Source organism: Sarcophilus harrisii, chromosome 6 (genome assembly GCF_902635505.1).
Source record: "Sarcophilus harrisii chromosome 6, mSarHar1.11, whole genome shotgun sequence".
Classification (NCBI taxonomy): Eukaryota; Metazoa; Chordata; class Mammalia; order Dasyuromorphia; family Dasyuridae; genus Sarcophilus; species Sarcophilus harrisii.
In genome coordinates, this window is record NC_045431.1 from 6,762,644 (window position 1) to 6,777,687 (window position 15,044).

Genomic DNA, 15,044 nt, shown 5'->3' on the forward strand with positions numbered 1-15,044 from the left:
TTAATTCTAGTCCTTTCTCTCTGTAAATTATTTCCAATTCATTGCCTATCTATTTTGTTTGTACATGGTTATTTTCATGTTGACTCCCTCATTAGAGTATGAGCTTCCTAAGGAGAGGGATTGTCTTTTGCCTTTCATTGTGTCATTCACTGGGCTTAGCTTAATGCTTGGTACATAGTAGATGCTTAATAAATGTTTACTGATTGACTGACAAATTATTCTTTTTAAAACTGCTCCCCATGTACATCTTTCCAGTTTCCTTTTTAATATATTTTGTTCAGTTGTTTACAATTGTGTCTGACTCTTCATGACCCCATCTGAGGCTTTCTTGGCAAAAATACTGGAATGGTTTGCCATTGTCTTCCCTAGATAGCTGCAATGAAGGCCTCATGCTTTCAGCCTGGGACCGACCTGCTAACTGGTCTCTGGGGCAGTCACTCCCTTTTAATTTCATATATTCCTTTTATAGCTCAGTAACTAAAGTTAGCATAAGAAAGAGTAACGTCTACATAATTTGGTCCCAAATATGTCTCTCCCTCTCTGTTTTGTTCTCTATTGGGTAATAGCTTTCTTTTCTCATTTTAAAACATGCCATCTTGACATTCTCATTTTGTAAGCATGCAATCTTATCATCCTTTTCAGCTTCCCCCTTTCAGCATCTCTTTGCCCCTATTGCCAAGGATTGCCATTTCTTCCTTGACAACATTTTTTCAAATTTATCTTACTCCCTAGAACTAAAATCCTTTTTGCATATGAGCAACCTTTGTTATTCTAAGTTTCCTTGATTTAAGTTGATGTCAGTCCATGTGAATAGCACTGGCCAAATCATCTCCTTTGATTATTTCCCGTACCTTGCTTTTTGTCCGACTTCCCTACTTTGAGTGTAGCTACTAATTTCCCTTTTGATGTAATTATTCAAACAGAGACTACTATTAATGATGATAACAATAATGCATGTGGAAAGACAATGTATATAGCTTAATGAAAAGAGATCTAACCAGGAATCAAGTCTTGCCCCATTTAGGTAACTATGGAGAAGTGTCCCAAGTGATCTTCTGATCCATTTTTGTTGTTCAGTCATCTCGGTCATGTCCAATTCTTTATGACCCCGATTGGGGTTTTCTTGACAAAGAGACTTCAGTGGTTTGCCATTTCCTTCTCCAGCTCATTTTATATATGGGAAAACTGAGGCAAACAGGGTTAAGTGGCTTGCCCAGGGTTACCACAGCTAGTAAGTGCCGGGTCAGATATGAACTCAGATCTTCTACTGTCAGGACCAGTGATCGCTCCATTGTGCCATCTAGCTGCTCACTGATGTACAGAAATAGAGAGTTTCTAATACTCATAAGTCCCACATCAGTGAAATCCCAAGTCCAACTAGAACAGATGGATGGGAAAAAAAACAAACCTTTCACATTCATATCCTGCCTTAAAATGTTCAGTTTCTTAACCAAAACCCTGAAAGATACATAGAGCAAGACATAACTGAGGCTGAGATGTAAAGTCACCTGTCTATCATCACACAGCTAGTATCCGAGCTCAAACTCAAAGTCAAGGTAATTTTATTCCAAGTTCTCTTCCTTTTGCTTTGCACCACACTGCCTGAACCCACGTCATGCACTAGGGAACACCTGATGCCCCTTCCATCTTTGAAATTCCCAGATTGTTTATTCATTGGGCCACTGCATCCATTCTCAGCTTCTCTTTTCCTCTCTAGAGGTTCTCATTTTATGCTTGTGTTAAAAACAGCTTCATTGTGTTAATCCAAACCACTCTATTTTCCTCTTTCAAATGCCTTGTGAAAGCCTACTTAGTCTATTAAATCTTTTAGAAGGAAGGAAAGCTAATCATCTTGACATCTGAGGGATTCCTACTTTTTAACCAAAGGTTTTTCATCTCATTGTTTTGAAAACCTATTTCCTCATATTATTAAGTCTGGGAACTTTGTGGAATGTCTTTTGTTTTATAAATGACAAATGATACTGAGCAAATCTAATGAGTTTACTTAGTCAAAGGATGTCCTAATATCTCAGGCCGGCAACACCGCAAATGCTTTGGGGGCCTTGCTTTGGGTTGAACTATATAGCCAATGAAGAAATAAGTTTTCCTGACTAGTAAGATTGGATTTTGATCAGGTAGATAGTGCTGGTCATGTTTGTCTTCAATCTAATAAACTATCATTTCTCCTCACAACTTCTTAATAAAAATAGGATTCTAAGTCACCAATTTGGTAGCCTCACTGCTACTGAACAATGGTATTGCCACTGAATAGATGCTGAATAAGAGACAATTAGAATTAATAGAGCCCTCAGAGGATCACTGATAGGGAACAGCCAAATCTTTGTTTCAAGATCTCTAGGGAGAGAAACTCGCTCCTTCCTGAGGAAGGAGTCTTTTCTTTTCTATCAAGACCAAACTGACCTCTTTGTGATTTCCATCCAGTGTTCCAAGTTCTGCCTGCTAGAATCCAAAAGAACCCCTTTTTTCTTAGCAAAAATAATGAATGTTTGTCATTTCCTTCTCCAGCTCATTTGAAAGATGAGAAACTGAGGCAAAAAAGGTCACACAATTGTCTGAGACCAGGAATGAACTCATGAAGATGAGTCTTCTTGGATCTTAGCCCAATCCTCTCTCCACTAGGCCATCTAACTGCTTTCTAACTTCTGTATTTGAAGGCAGCTTTTATGTCCTTGCTGTGTATGTTTCAATAGGTTAAATCCCCAATTACATCAATCCATTATCTTAGGACGTGAACTCAAGGCTTTTTCCATTCCAGTTATCTTTCTCTAGACAATCACTAATTTACTTATATTCTTCCTAAAACGTGGCAAGCAGCTGAATGCATTAGTTCAGATATGGTAAGATCAGAGAAGAGAAAACCTTTCTCTTCCCTCTTCTAACACAATTAAGCTTGTTCCCATGTTGGCTGCCATATCACAACAGTGACTCCTAGCTAGCTGCAATCCACTAAGCCCCCAAAGCTAGTGCAGTACAGTTGCTGTCTAGTCGTACCTTCCTTATGTTATCCTTCTAAAGCTGTTGGTTTTTTTTTTTACTCAAATGTAAAACTTTACAGTTATACTTAATAAATTTCATCTAATTAAATTTATCTCCTCATTTTAATATTTCATGATCCTTCTTAAATCTGACATCGTCATCCAGTATGTTAGCTACCCCTGCCAACTTGGTGCCGTCTGCAATAATGATAATGTACCCCATATCCAAGTCGCCAAAAAAAAATATTGATTCAGAAGTACTTGTGAAATTATGTGCTTCCTTGACTTTTATCCTCCATTTTATTACTGGTGATTTCATGACTGGTTCACATCTCTAGGCACATAGTGCAAGCAAGTATTACAAATTTCTCATTGACACCAAGAAACTGTGAGATGGTCTTTTCTTCTGGAAAGTTGACTGTCAAAAGCAAATCTAGCTGAGCTGATGTGCTTTTTAAGAGTTATATAGTTTTCTTCTTGCAGGATCTATCACAGGACACACCCAACAATAGCTGAGACCCAAGCAGACAGGCTCCCTTCTTTAGGAAGAGCCAGAACTACCTGTAGTCTTTGAAGTATTAAAAAAATTGCCAAGGTTCTAGGACCATTCTAGTACCATTAGAATATTTGAAAGGAGCCAGCTCATTTTTCCTAAGTATAATGCTAATGATAAAAATAATGAAGTCAAGTCTTCCAATATCAGCAATTTGTTTTGTGGCAAAGGAAAAAAAATCCTATTACATCGGAACTATATCATGGGGGATCCCTAGCCCAGCTCCATTGTTTTAATTGAATTCTGCTCTTTAGTTTTGCTAGCAAAAAGACTCCAGCAGCTTAATGCAAAAAAATACTGTCATATTACAGTCTAAGGATTTTAGATGAGAGGTTGAGTCTCCCCTTAGGACACACATATTGCTCCAGTTACCACTAATTGGAATAATACATGAATATCAGTGAGGGGGAAGGTAAAAGGATTCCTTTTTAAAATCCCTTTTTTCTAGAATTGTATCTTAAAGATCAAAGGTAACTCATAGATCCTGCTAAATTATTTTTGAAGCTTATAAACAGCCCCCCATCTTTATGGTCAATGCATATAAAGTCAAAAATTCTTTATCGATAAGAAGCTCGTTATTGTCTGAGAAATTTGGGAGGGAGAGATTTTTTTTTTAATTGGGGGATATAATGTTTCAGATATTCAATCGTCTCTCAAATAGAATCGATACACTAAGTAAGACCTGAGAAGATGCATTTATGCTCATCTGTGTCTCTTCCAGAGCCAAAGATGTTTGTCTTGCTCTATGTTACAAGTTTTGTCATCTGGGCAAGTGGACAACCTCGGGGTAATCAGTTCAAAGGAGAAAGTCACTCCCCGAGGTATATCTGTAGTATACCTGGCTTGCCTGGACCTCCTGGTCCCCCAGGAGCTAATGGATCACCTGGGCCACACGGGCGTATTGGCCTTCCAGGAAGAGATGGTAGAGATGGCAGGAAAGGTGAAAAAGGTGAAAAGGGGACCGCAGGTAATGAAAGTTAATCTTCAATGAAGTACCCTCCCTCATCCACACCCCTTCCCTTTTTTCTCCCACCCCCAAACCCAGCAAAATTACCCTGTTTCTCTTTTGTTATTGCTTTTGTTTGTTTTAATCACTGTGATCTTATGAGAATAATGTGTTAGACAAAGCACTCAGAAGTCTCTGTTTCTGACTTTGTTCCAGATTCTGAAGGAAAGTCATATAAACTGCTGAGGTTTTTTTCTGGATTCCATTTTTCACATATGAAACAGCAACACTATAAATAATAGAACTTAACTGTCCAATCATACCCTTCACTATCAGTCCACACTAGCTCTGTGCTAGAGCATCAAAAAACAAATTTCTTGTGATATCCTAGAAAAGATTCATTAATGTCTTGCTCTTTCCTAGCAGAAGGTTAGATGGATAACACACAATAGTTCAAAGAGCTTTAGATTTGGAATAAGATCTAGGTTCAAATCCAACTCTGCTACTGGCTGAGTGCATGATTTTAAGCAAGCTCCTTGCCTTTCTGAGTCTCATTGGAGCATTTGTAAATTAATGAATATAGTTTACACAATCTCTAAGGTCCTTTCCAACTCTAGATTCTTTGATCAAGCAAACCCTCTTGGTGGCAGTTTGATTTGAATATCCTGGTTCAGAGACAGTCTAGATGAATGAGTGATCCTGTCATTACCTGCCACTGGCTTTCTCTGCCTTGGGATAAGTCCAACTCTGGTGACTTTTCATGGCATGGAGATCACCTAGGTTCTCAAAGAATATGTTGGTAACTTTCAAGCTCTGGCAGGTTTTTCAACCCTTCCGGGTTACCTTGATGGACTATGTGTTTTCAAGAACCAGCCTTGCTAAGTTCAGAAAGCCTCATCAGATTTGCTGATTTGAAGTTCTATTTAATAAATTTCATCTAATTAGATTTATCTCAGCATTTTAATTTGTCACACTCCTTTTGAAATGACACCGTCATTCAGTATATTGGCTACCCCTGCCAAGTTGGTGCCATCTGCAACAATGGTGAACATGTTACTCCATATTATCCTAGTCACCCACAAAAATATTGATTGGGAAGTACTTTTGAAATGATGTGCTTCCCTTGGCTTTCATCCTCCGCTTTATTACTTGTGATTTCATGGATGGATCCCATCTCTATACACATGGTACAAAAAAGTATTAAAATTCCTCCTCAGCACCAAGAAAGTGTGGGTGGGTAGATTTTTTTTTTGATTATAGAATCCACACAAAAAAAGATGTAATTGATGCCAGTTAAGGGAATGCCCATTGTGATGAAATCATGGAACCTTAGAATAAGGAGCAAATATATTTCTGAATGGAATACCTTGAGAAAATTATGAATAAATCCAAATCCAGATCTCAAGGGTATGGCAGTCTAGTAAAAGCACATAGGCTCTAGTAGGCCCCTTTTCTGGAGCCACATTTTTTTTTTTTTAGTTTTTAAGTGAAGTCTTCTAGATTTAAGACTATCATTCTATGATTTTATAAGAAAATAAAAATCAATATTTAGCAATGTGTTGATAGCAAAACTTTGTAACAGTACAAAATCATGCGTTAATATCTATTTAAATAACATGGTATGGCAAACATATCTATATTTGCCTATATAAAAGTGCTTTATAATTCAGAAGTTTTGAAGACTGTCAGTTATTTAGGTCTCCCATTGCATCCAGGGCCATCTCCAGTCATCCTGATCTATGTCTCACCACTGGATCCAGTTGACTCTGGAGGAGAAAGTGAGGTGATCTTGCCCAGGCCTCCCTCACTGAAATCCACTTCACTTGCATGTCACGGCATCCCCTCCCTAATGTCATGATCCTCTTCAAGAACAAAGGACGAACAAGAACAACAACGATACATACTAAAGACCTTCAATTATGAACTGAGATCTCTGCATTTGAAGAGATCTTGTGATGTAAGATTTGCAGATAGAAATTAATATAAACGTTATGGGGGGGCCATAGATATAAATACAGCTGAATTCCTTTTGTAATCACAACAGCCCCGGTATTTGCCTCCTCAGCTAACCAAGCTCTTGCTACATAGAGTTACGTTTCAAGGCACAGAATTTTGGCCAATAGCACACAAAAACCATTTTCTATTGACTATATATAATGAGACTTGGAGCATATAAAAATAGCATTAATATGATTTATCTGAGATGTCAATTACACTACACAGCCATTGATGTTGGTTCATAGTATGTTAATATTTCTGAATTATTATGATTTTTAACCTATATGAGTCTAATTCTGTCTCTATGTCCAGAAAGCTTGTATAGAAGTGCCCTTAGAATCAATAACTGGAAGGGAATGTGGGAAACACTCATCAATCCAAATATGGAGAACTTCCAATAAGTCCTTGACTTAGTAGATTAGCATAGTTTAGGAAGGGAGTGGTCCAAACCCAATGACCAGAACAAAGAACAGCCAGGTTAAGTGACTTGTCCAGGATCAAATAGTTATTCTGTAGCAGAGCTAGAACTAAAACTCAGTTGTTGTTTTTTCTGTTCCCATCAGGAAAGTCTGATTTATTGTTATTATTATTTTATATAGCACCTACTATGTGCCAGACACTGTGCTAAGCACTCTACAATGATTGTCTCATTTGAGCCTGACAACAATCTTGGGAATGAGGTGCTATTATTACCCCCATTTTACAGATGAGGAAACTGAGGCAAAGTGTTTTAATGATTTGGGGAGAGTTACATAGCTATTAAGAGTCTGAATGTGGATTTTATCTCAGGCCTTCCTCACTAAAGTTTCAGTACTTTGTCCACTGCCCCCCTAACTGTTAAGAGTCAGGAGATCTGTCTTCTCATCCAATCTCTGTCATTATTTTGTTACGGGACTTCAGCTAAGTCCTTTTGCCTCCTTGGACCTTGATTTTTTATTTGTAAAAATAAGGAAATTGGATTTGGTAAGAACTGTGGGTTCCTTCTAATTCTAGACCTTCAACTAGACCACCTTGTAGATAGGAAGATGACATTATTATGCAGAGAGATTTCTCATAGCAGATAATGGGAGCTCTTTGTCAAAATGTGAATGGCCACAGATCTACCATCAAAATAGCATTAAATGACTTTAAATTATTTTCATTTTTTAAAATCTCGTGCTAATGGTAGAAAGCACTTAAATTTTAAATTCACAATTCTTTGCTTTTATTTTTAAAATGTGTAGCCATAGATTTAAAAGAACTCATTGACTTTTATTAAAGCTATACCAAGACGACACATTTTTAATGCCATGGACTTTATAGGATTGCTATTTGTGAATCTCTCACTCACTTGATAACTAACCTTGTAAATATTTTTGAAGGTTTAAGAGGCAAGGCTGGACCTATAGGACCAACTGGAGAGAAGGGGGACCAAGGAGAGACTGGGAAAAAGGGGCCCATAGGACCGGCCGGAGACAAAGGAGATGTCGGTCCGGTGGGATTTCCTGGACCAAAGGGAGACCGAGGAGACCAGGGTGATCGAGGGGCTCCTGGGGTCTGCAGGTGTGGGGGCATCGTGCTCAAATCTGCCTTTTCTGTCGGCATCACCACCAGTTACCCAGAAGAAAGATTACCCATCGTGTTCAACAAGGTCCTTTTCAATGAAGGGGAGCACTACAATCCCTCAACGGGAAAGTTCATCTGTGCGTTTCCAGGAATCTATTACTTCTCTTATGACATCACATTAGCCAATAAACATCTGGCCATTGGGCTGGTCCATAACGGACAATTCAAGATAAAAACTTTCGATGCTAACACGGGGAACCACGATGTTGCCTCTGGCTCCACGGTGATCTACCTTCAACCAGAAGATGAAGTCTGGCTGGAGATCTTCTTTACAGACCAAAATGGCCTTTTCTCAGATCCAAGTTGGGCAGACAGTTTATTTTCTGGCTTTCTCTTATATGTTGACACCGATTACCTTGACTCCTTATCCGAGGAGGAGGACTTATGAAAGTGACTAAAAATCTGGAAATTTCCCTCCCTCATTATGCAAACTGAGATAAAATCTCATCTGGGAGCAAAAGCTGGTAGAACAGCACTGCCATGAAATGAAGGAACTACTAAAGAAAACCACGGATGTTTGCAATAAAATCCAGTGAAGGAAGAGGCTGTACCAAACAGCTGGGACCACACAGAATGAATTATGTAAAACAATAACCCCAGATATGAATTCCCTTGAAAGCAATGTTCATAAATATTTAAACAAATTAAAGATAATGTCAACAAATTTTATATTAAATACATTGAGTGATAAAACCAGCTGGCAGTAGTATTGTCTTATTAAGCTTGTTGGAATTACTTGTTTTTATCAGTTACTTAAAAGAATCATAACATGAGAGTGCAATGTCTTGGGTAATTCTCAGAAGGCAAAAATGCTTGTCAAAAACAAAAGATAAGAGACATGAAGCATTTTCTACAATGCAAAGTGGCAAGTTCAAAACTGCCAGTACAAATACTCCTGAGCTCTATTCTAAAGTCTAATGGGAGGAAGATCATTTCACCATTTTGTCTCACACCAACTAAAATCGGCAGTGCTACTTTCCATTCGGGTGAGATTAGATCCCTGAATCTAGGATTTGGGGATAAGAGGGGGGTCAGTTTACTGAAATCAGTTCCCCAAAAGCATGATGAAACTAAGGACCCACTGTACTTGTTTTCCCTGAGATTTCTGAAAATAAAGGCAAGCCTGCAACTTAATGATTAATTCTTCCTCTGTGTTAATTTGAGCCTCCAATTCAACCCTGAACAAAGTCTACCAGTTTAATCAAAATCCTTTTTCAGCCATATACTTCTTTTCCTTTTTCACTTTTTTTCCACTGGCAGAAACTATTTTTATTCTACTCCCCTGCAAACACCAGCCAATCAGGTCATCAATTCCCTTCTCCCACCACCACTCCCTTGGGTCACATTAATAATGTTTCCATTTTTCCTCACTCCCAGAGATATTTGTGATATTCAGCTCCCTCCCTTACTTCCTCTCTATTCATCAGTTCCTTTAATTTTCCCATTCGTATTTGTTCTCCTTTTTCCCTTCCAATTTCTCCTGTTATCCAAATAAGTTTCCTTTGGAAACCAGTTCCCTCTTCTGACTTCTTTCTTCCATTCTGTTCCACTCCCAAATATTCATACTCTGTATGCCTCATTTTTCCTAATTCAGGTCAAGAACTCTGGTAGATGGGAAATGGAGATCTAGCTAGAAGAAAATTTGAGGGATCACCTATGTTTAGCTAACAGTTGAACCCTTGGAGATAGATAAGGCAATTTCTCTGAGACTTCTTGACAGAAAATCTCAGAGGACTGAGTCCTCAGGACAACCACAGCCATCAGGATATGGAACCTCAAGAGGCATTGCTAAGATTTAATCAAGAAAGTCGATGAAAAGGAAATAATAATAATATATGACATTTTGATAGCACCTTATGAGATCTGCAAAGTACTTTATGTACACTAACCAGTTTGGCTGAGAAATCACAGAACCATGGTAGAATTTTAAAGCCAAAAGAGACTTTAGAGATCATCTAGTTGGATTTCTTCATTTTTACAAAGAGGAAAATGAGAATCAAAAATATGAAAAGAGTTTCCCAATCGGTCAGCTCAAAAGCAATATGAGGACCTAAGGTCCACTGCCTGGGATCCATTCCCACAACCTTCTTTACTATAAGATACTCAGTGTGCTTGATGTGTGCATACATATAGGTATGCAGTATAATTATATATGTATATTTATACATAATGCCCACATATTGTATTATCATGTATATAATTTTAATTTATCTTTATTGTAATTTGCTAATGCCTTTTTTTGTTACTCAAAACTATTTTAAAAAAAAAACATATTTGCTCCAAAGGCTACTTCATTCATTTTCAAGTTCAAGTTTCTTTTGCTAGTTGTTAATTCAGAGGTGCACTTTGTTTTGAGAAATCTGGGGGCAGGGGGGAGGAAGCTATTTCAGTTTTTAAATAAAGGAAAATGTTTTGTGCTTTTTCTACAAAAGAATTCCAAGGCACTTTTTTCTCTGTGCTCAAAAGAAAAAATTAACCCAGTGAAAGAGATTTTAATTAAAAAAAATACTCAGTCATAATTATTTCTGAGAACTGCCTTATTATAAACACCACACAATTTCCTATTTTCATAAAAAAAGACAGTCATAATTATTTCTGAAAAATGCATCGTTATAGACACCACATAAACACATTTCCTATAAATACGTATTTTCATAAAGTCATAAAAAGATAGGAAATTCCAATAATATGAATGGCATTGTTTATGAAGTGAGACTCTATTAAAAAACAATCTGGACTTTTTCTGTGTAAGTGTTGTTAGGGTAGGGGACGGAGTGCCTTTTCAAATACATTTTCTCCTTATTGTGTCATATTTTTATTAGCACGTAAGATTCAGTTGCACTAGATTTCATTAAATCCCTATTGAGCTCAAGATTCTATGCTGATAAGAGATATAAAGTTAAGAAGAGACATGTTCCCTGCCCACAAGGAGTTTACATTGTAATTGTGGATAAAATTCGAAATAAAGTCTTCTGTGAGGCGAAGGGGAAGTTCATATTGGCAGAGGAGGTATGGTGAGAAAAGGAAAAACTCAGACTGCATCAACAGAACCTCGAAATAGCTGGTGAAAGAGTGAAAAAATCCAAACATTCTGTTGTCATGTGATTCTACATGATTTCAAACAGCTGTTCTAGCCTGAACATTTTCCCCAACTGGGGTGATTGATTTTTTTTAATAGTTGAATTGATTGGTTATTTTCATGTTGTGTAGATGTGGCCTGCTTGTAAATTTTTCAAACTGAATCCCATCGTGATTTTAGTTCTTTATCTTTAATTTTAAATGAATGAATATTCTCAGAAAAAAATCCTTTTCATTTTTCCAGATCAAATGATCCTTAATAGTAATACTATTATACATGTAACAATATAAGCAATCATTTTTCATAATTATAGAGAAAGAATAACTTTGAAAAGCATTAGTTCCATGGAACCCAAAAGAGAAGACTAAATGCAATTACTCCTACTAATTTAATGAAATCACAGAAATAGGAGATTGAAAAAATATCTTAGGTCACTTGCTCTATTTCTTTTTTGAATTTTCCTTCTCATCACTTTGAAATAGATAAACTAGTCCCATTTGAAATTAGTCAATGTGATTTCCTTCCTTTTTATTAGGAAACACATTATTCTCCTTTAGAAAAGTGTTTGCTTTCATGCTAATCCATTGTGTTGCCAGTTAATTTTTCCCCCTCACCTCATTGCATCTACATTGGCTGATACCATACAGCCACTAAAGAATGGGTTGTACCTGGAGCACCCCTTGGATGCAATTAATTTGTTGCATCCCATAGATATGGACTCTTCCCAGGCAGGATATGTCATTTCCTGCTTGTATTTTTGGACCACACAAGGTGTCCTCAGACACTCTCCTCCTCATCTCTACCTGTTAGAATTCTTTCCAAGCAGAGCTCCAATATTACCCCCATCGGGGCTTTCCCTGATTTCTCCAAGTTTAGCTACTCTCTCCTTTTTGAAATGGTTGTGAATTATTTTATACTGTATTGACATTATTTCCCAATATTATATCATTTTCTTGAGGGGAGGTACTATTTTGTCTTTATCTTTGCATATCCAATACCTACCACAATTCCTTGCACAGAACAGATATATATTTAATGTCACTGAATTTAACTGACGTATATTATGTTCAGGAGCAATTTAGACAAACCCTCCTGATTTGGGTCTAGGAGATCACTTGTTCTTGCCCAGTTCTCCTGCGGGGGGAGTTGTAAAATTAGCTATTTCTTTTTCTGTCCATCCTCCATTTTCTAAAGCTAAACATTGTTTTTTATCCAATGAGATATTTTCCTATAATACCAAAAGGAAAAAGGTTTGGAATTGCCTTCTAGCTTTCTCTTCAGGGGAAAATCCAAGAGAGGCTGAGGACAATCAGTGTCTTCCTTTACACAGTTCATATGCTCCCAAAAATGTGTGTGTAGATTGCCTGCTCAGTGCATTAAGTAAGCTAGCCATCTAAAGAGGTGAATCCTTGTGGCAGTTCAAAAAATATTTTGTAATCAAGTGATCAGCAATTCAGCAACCATTGATTAATTGTCCAATTTATGGAAGGTGGTGGTTGATGCACAAAGATGGAAAGTAACACTGCCTTTGGCCTCAGGGAGCTTACAATCACACTCTGATGTATTAATTTCATAATCATGGAATTGTGAGTCGGAAGAAACTTCCAGATCATCTCATCCTGCCCTTACTGTTGCCCACAGGGAACTGAAATCCATAGACTTTGAATGACTTGTTCTCAAATCATAAAAGTAGAATCACAGATTTAGAGCAGGGGAGCGCTAATCAGAGAAACTGGACCCGAGTCATGTGGCGGAGCCACGATTAGAAGTCAGGACCTTTCCATTGTACCACACGATCTCCCCCTAATAAAGTAGCCCCGCCTAAATTTGAACTCAAGTCTTCTGACTCCCAGGCCAATGGGAGGCTTTTTGAATAAAGTGTTCTTAAAGGAAAGCAAATCCCTAGACTTCCTTTCGACCCCATGGTGCTCCTAGTGTCATACTAAAAGTAAAAGGTAAATCCAAGAATCATACATTGTCCCAGCAATGGCAGTTTGTGCCATTGTTGCTGTTGTTATTTGGGGGAAGAAGGGTTAGTAGTTATCTCAGCTGGTGACTGGGAATGCTTAGTCTATACCGTGTCTGTCAGATGACGACTGTAGCTTTTTCCTTTAAGCATTTGTCCTATGATTAGCCACACTAGAATGCCTTACAGGGAAAGGGGGGCCCATTTTACTGAGAGGACTCCAGCTAAATCTGCCCACCTTCCTTACGGGCGGCCCAAAAGACTCCAAAAGGCATTCTCTTACTCCAACTCCTTCCCATAATGGCCACTGCAATTCCGTTTTATTGTTGCCATGAATCAGGGCATCAACATCCAGGAAATATCTCGGGAATCAGCTTATCCAACTCCATCCTTCTACAGGGGAGGGCACTAGGACCCAAAGAGGTAAAGCCATCTACCAGGGCCACCCCATAATTCTTTGGTAGATCTGGGATATCAAAACAGTATCCTTGACTTCTCAACCCAACGTCCCTTCTATTCACAGAGTCATGAGATCTGAGAACTGGAAGGAACAGCAGTATTTTTAAAGCACTTGCCCCAGTGCCTGACATGGATCAGACATTATAGAAATGCATCTTTCCTTCTCTTCTAGTCCAACTCTTACCTGAAAAGGAATACCCACTGATATAGACCCAGCCAGTGGTCCTCCAGTCCCTGCTTGATGACCTTCCACGAGGGCAATCACAGCACCAAACCCAGAAAAATCTGCAGGTTCCCCTAGTCCACTACTCGGCGTTACAACAGCAAGCTCAGAATTCCAAGTACCCCGACTCCATATTCTGTTAGTAATGGAGAAGTCATTGAACATCTCAATGCTCTAAGCAACTCCCTCTGGAGGCTACATTGGAGATGAGGCTACATTCATCTGCTTTGGTAGAGGAAGGTTGTTCTCTGAAAATTTTGACAGTTGGTACTAGATATATCTTTTTTGAGGCTGACTGACATCTGAAGTAGCCAAAGGGAAGAAACAAAAGAACTCTGAAGGGTACTTCGTTGTTCAGTCATTTTAGTCACATCCAACTTTTGGTTGGACATGACCCCAACATTTGGGGTTTTCTTGGTAAAGCTCCAAGAGTGATGTGCCATGTCCTTCTCCAGTACATTTTTACAGAGGAAGAAACAGGGTTAAGTGACTTGTCCTGGCTCACACAGCTTCTAAGTGTCTGAAGCCTTATCCCTCTGCTGCTTTAACACAAGAGCATCTTGGTCCATAGCCCATAAGGGCCCTGTGTAAGAATAATGTTGACTCACATGTTCATAAGGTTTATAAAGTACATTAAAGTTTATAAAAGCGTTCTTCTCACATCAGTCCCGTAAACACTCAGGGAACATAAACTCATGGTTCTATCGTAAATGTCAGAGCTAGAATTGAAGACTCATTCTTCTGATTGCCAACCCAGTGCTGGTTTTCTGCTGTACTGTCCAGCCTCCCCAAGCTGTTTTAGAAACACTAGAACAAGAGTGGGCACATCCCACATCCTCAAGGTCTCCATTTACTGTATTTTCTCATCTGGGATCTCTGGGAAGTGAAAAGTTTTGCCGCTGAGACTCCAGTGATCTCTCATGGGGCAATGCTCCCTAATGGCTCAGTGCAGAGATGGCCCCGGTGATTCTGCCCTCACTTTTGGCAGGTCAGCCCCCTTTTATAAGCCAGTAATTAGACAAATCATGTGCTAACTTCTGTCTTCCAAAGAACAGCGCGGTCTCAGTGAATTACAGTTTCGTTTTTAAACCTCAGACCTACTGGATCTTCAGGACGGTTACCCAGTTACACTTGTTAAAAGTCATGGACCCACGAAGTAAAGACACAGAATTTAAGGACATGATCATCTGCAACTGTCAGTTCATCAGGCCATTGTGCA

General features: G+C 38.5%; 1 protein-coding gene across 2 annotated transcripts in view; it reads left to right on the forward strand.

The window, feature by feature from the left end:
* The window catches only part of C1QTNF7 (C1q and TNF related 7), a 118,766-nt gene extending 109,971 nt beyond the window's left edge, over positions 1 to 8,795 (forward strand). For both annotated transcript variants that reach the window (XM_031943201.1, XM_003773374.4), the window contains exons 2-3: positions 4,271 to 4,516; positions 7,855 to 8,795. In XM_031943201.1, coding sequence (XP_031799061.1) covers positions 4,279 to 4,516; positions 7,855 to 8,486 — 870 coding nt within the window. In that variant the 5' untranslated portion in view covers positions 4,271 to 4,278 and the 3' untranslated portion in view covers positions 8,487 to 8,795. The remainder of the gene's footprint in view (positions 1 to 4,270; positions 4,517 to 7,854) is intronic.
* Positions 8,796 to 15,044: the final 6,249 nt, after the last annotated feature.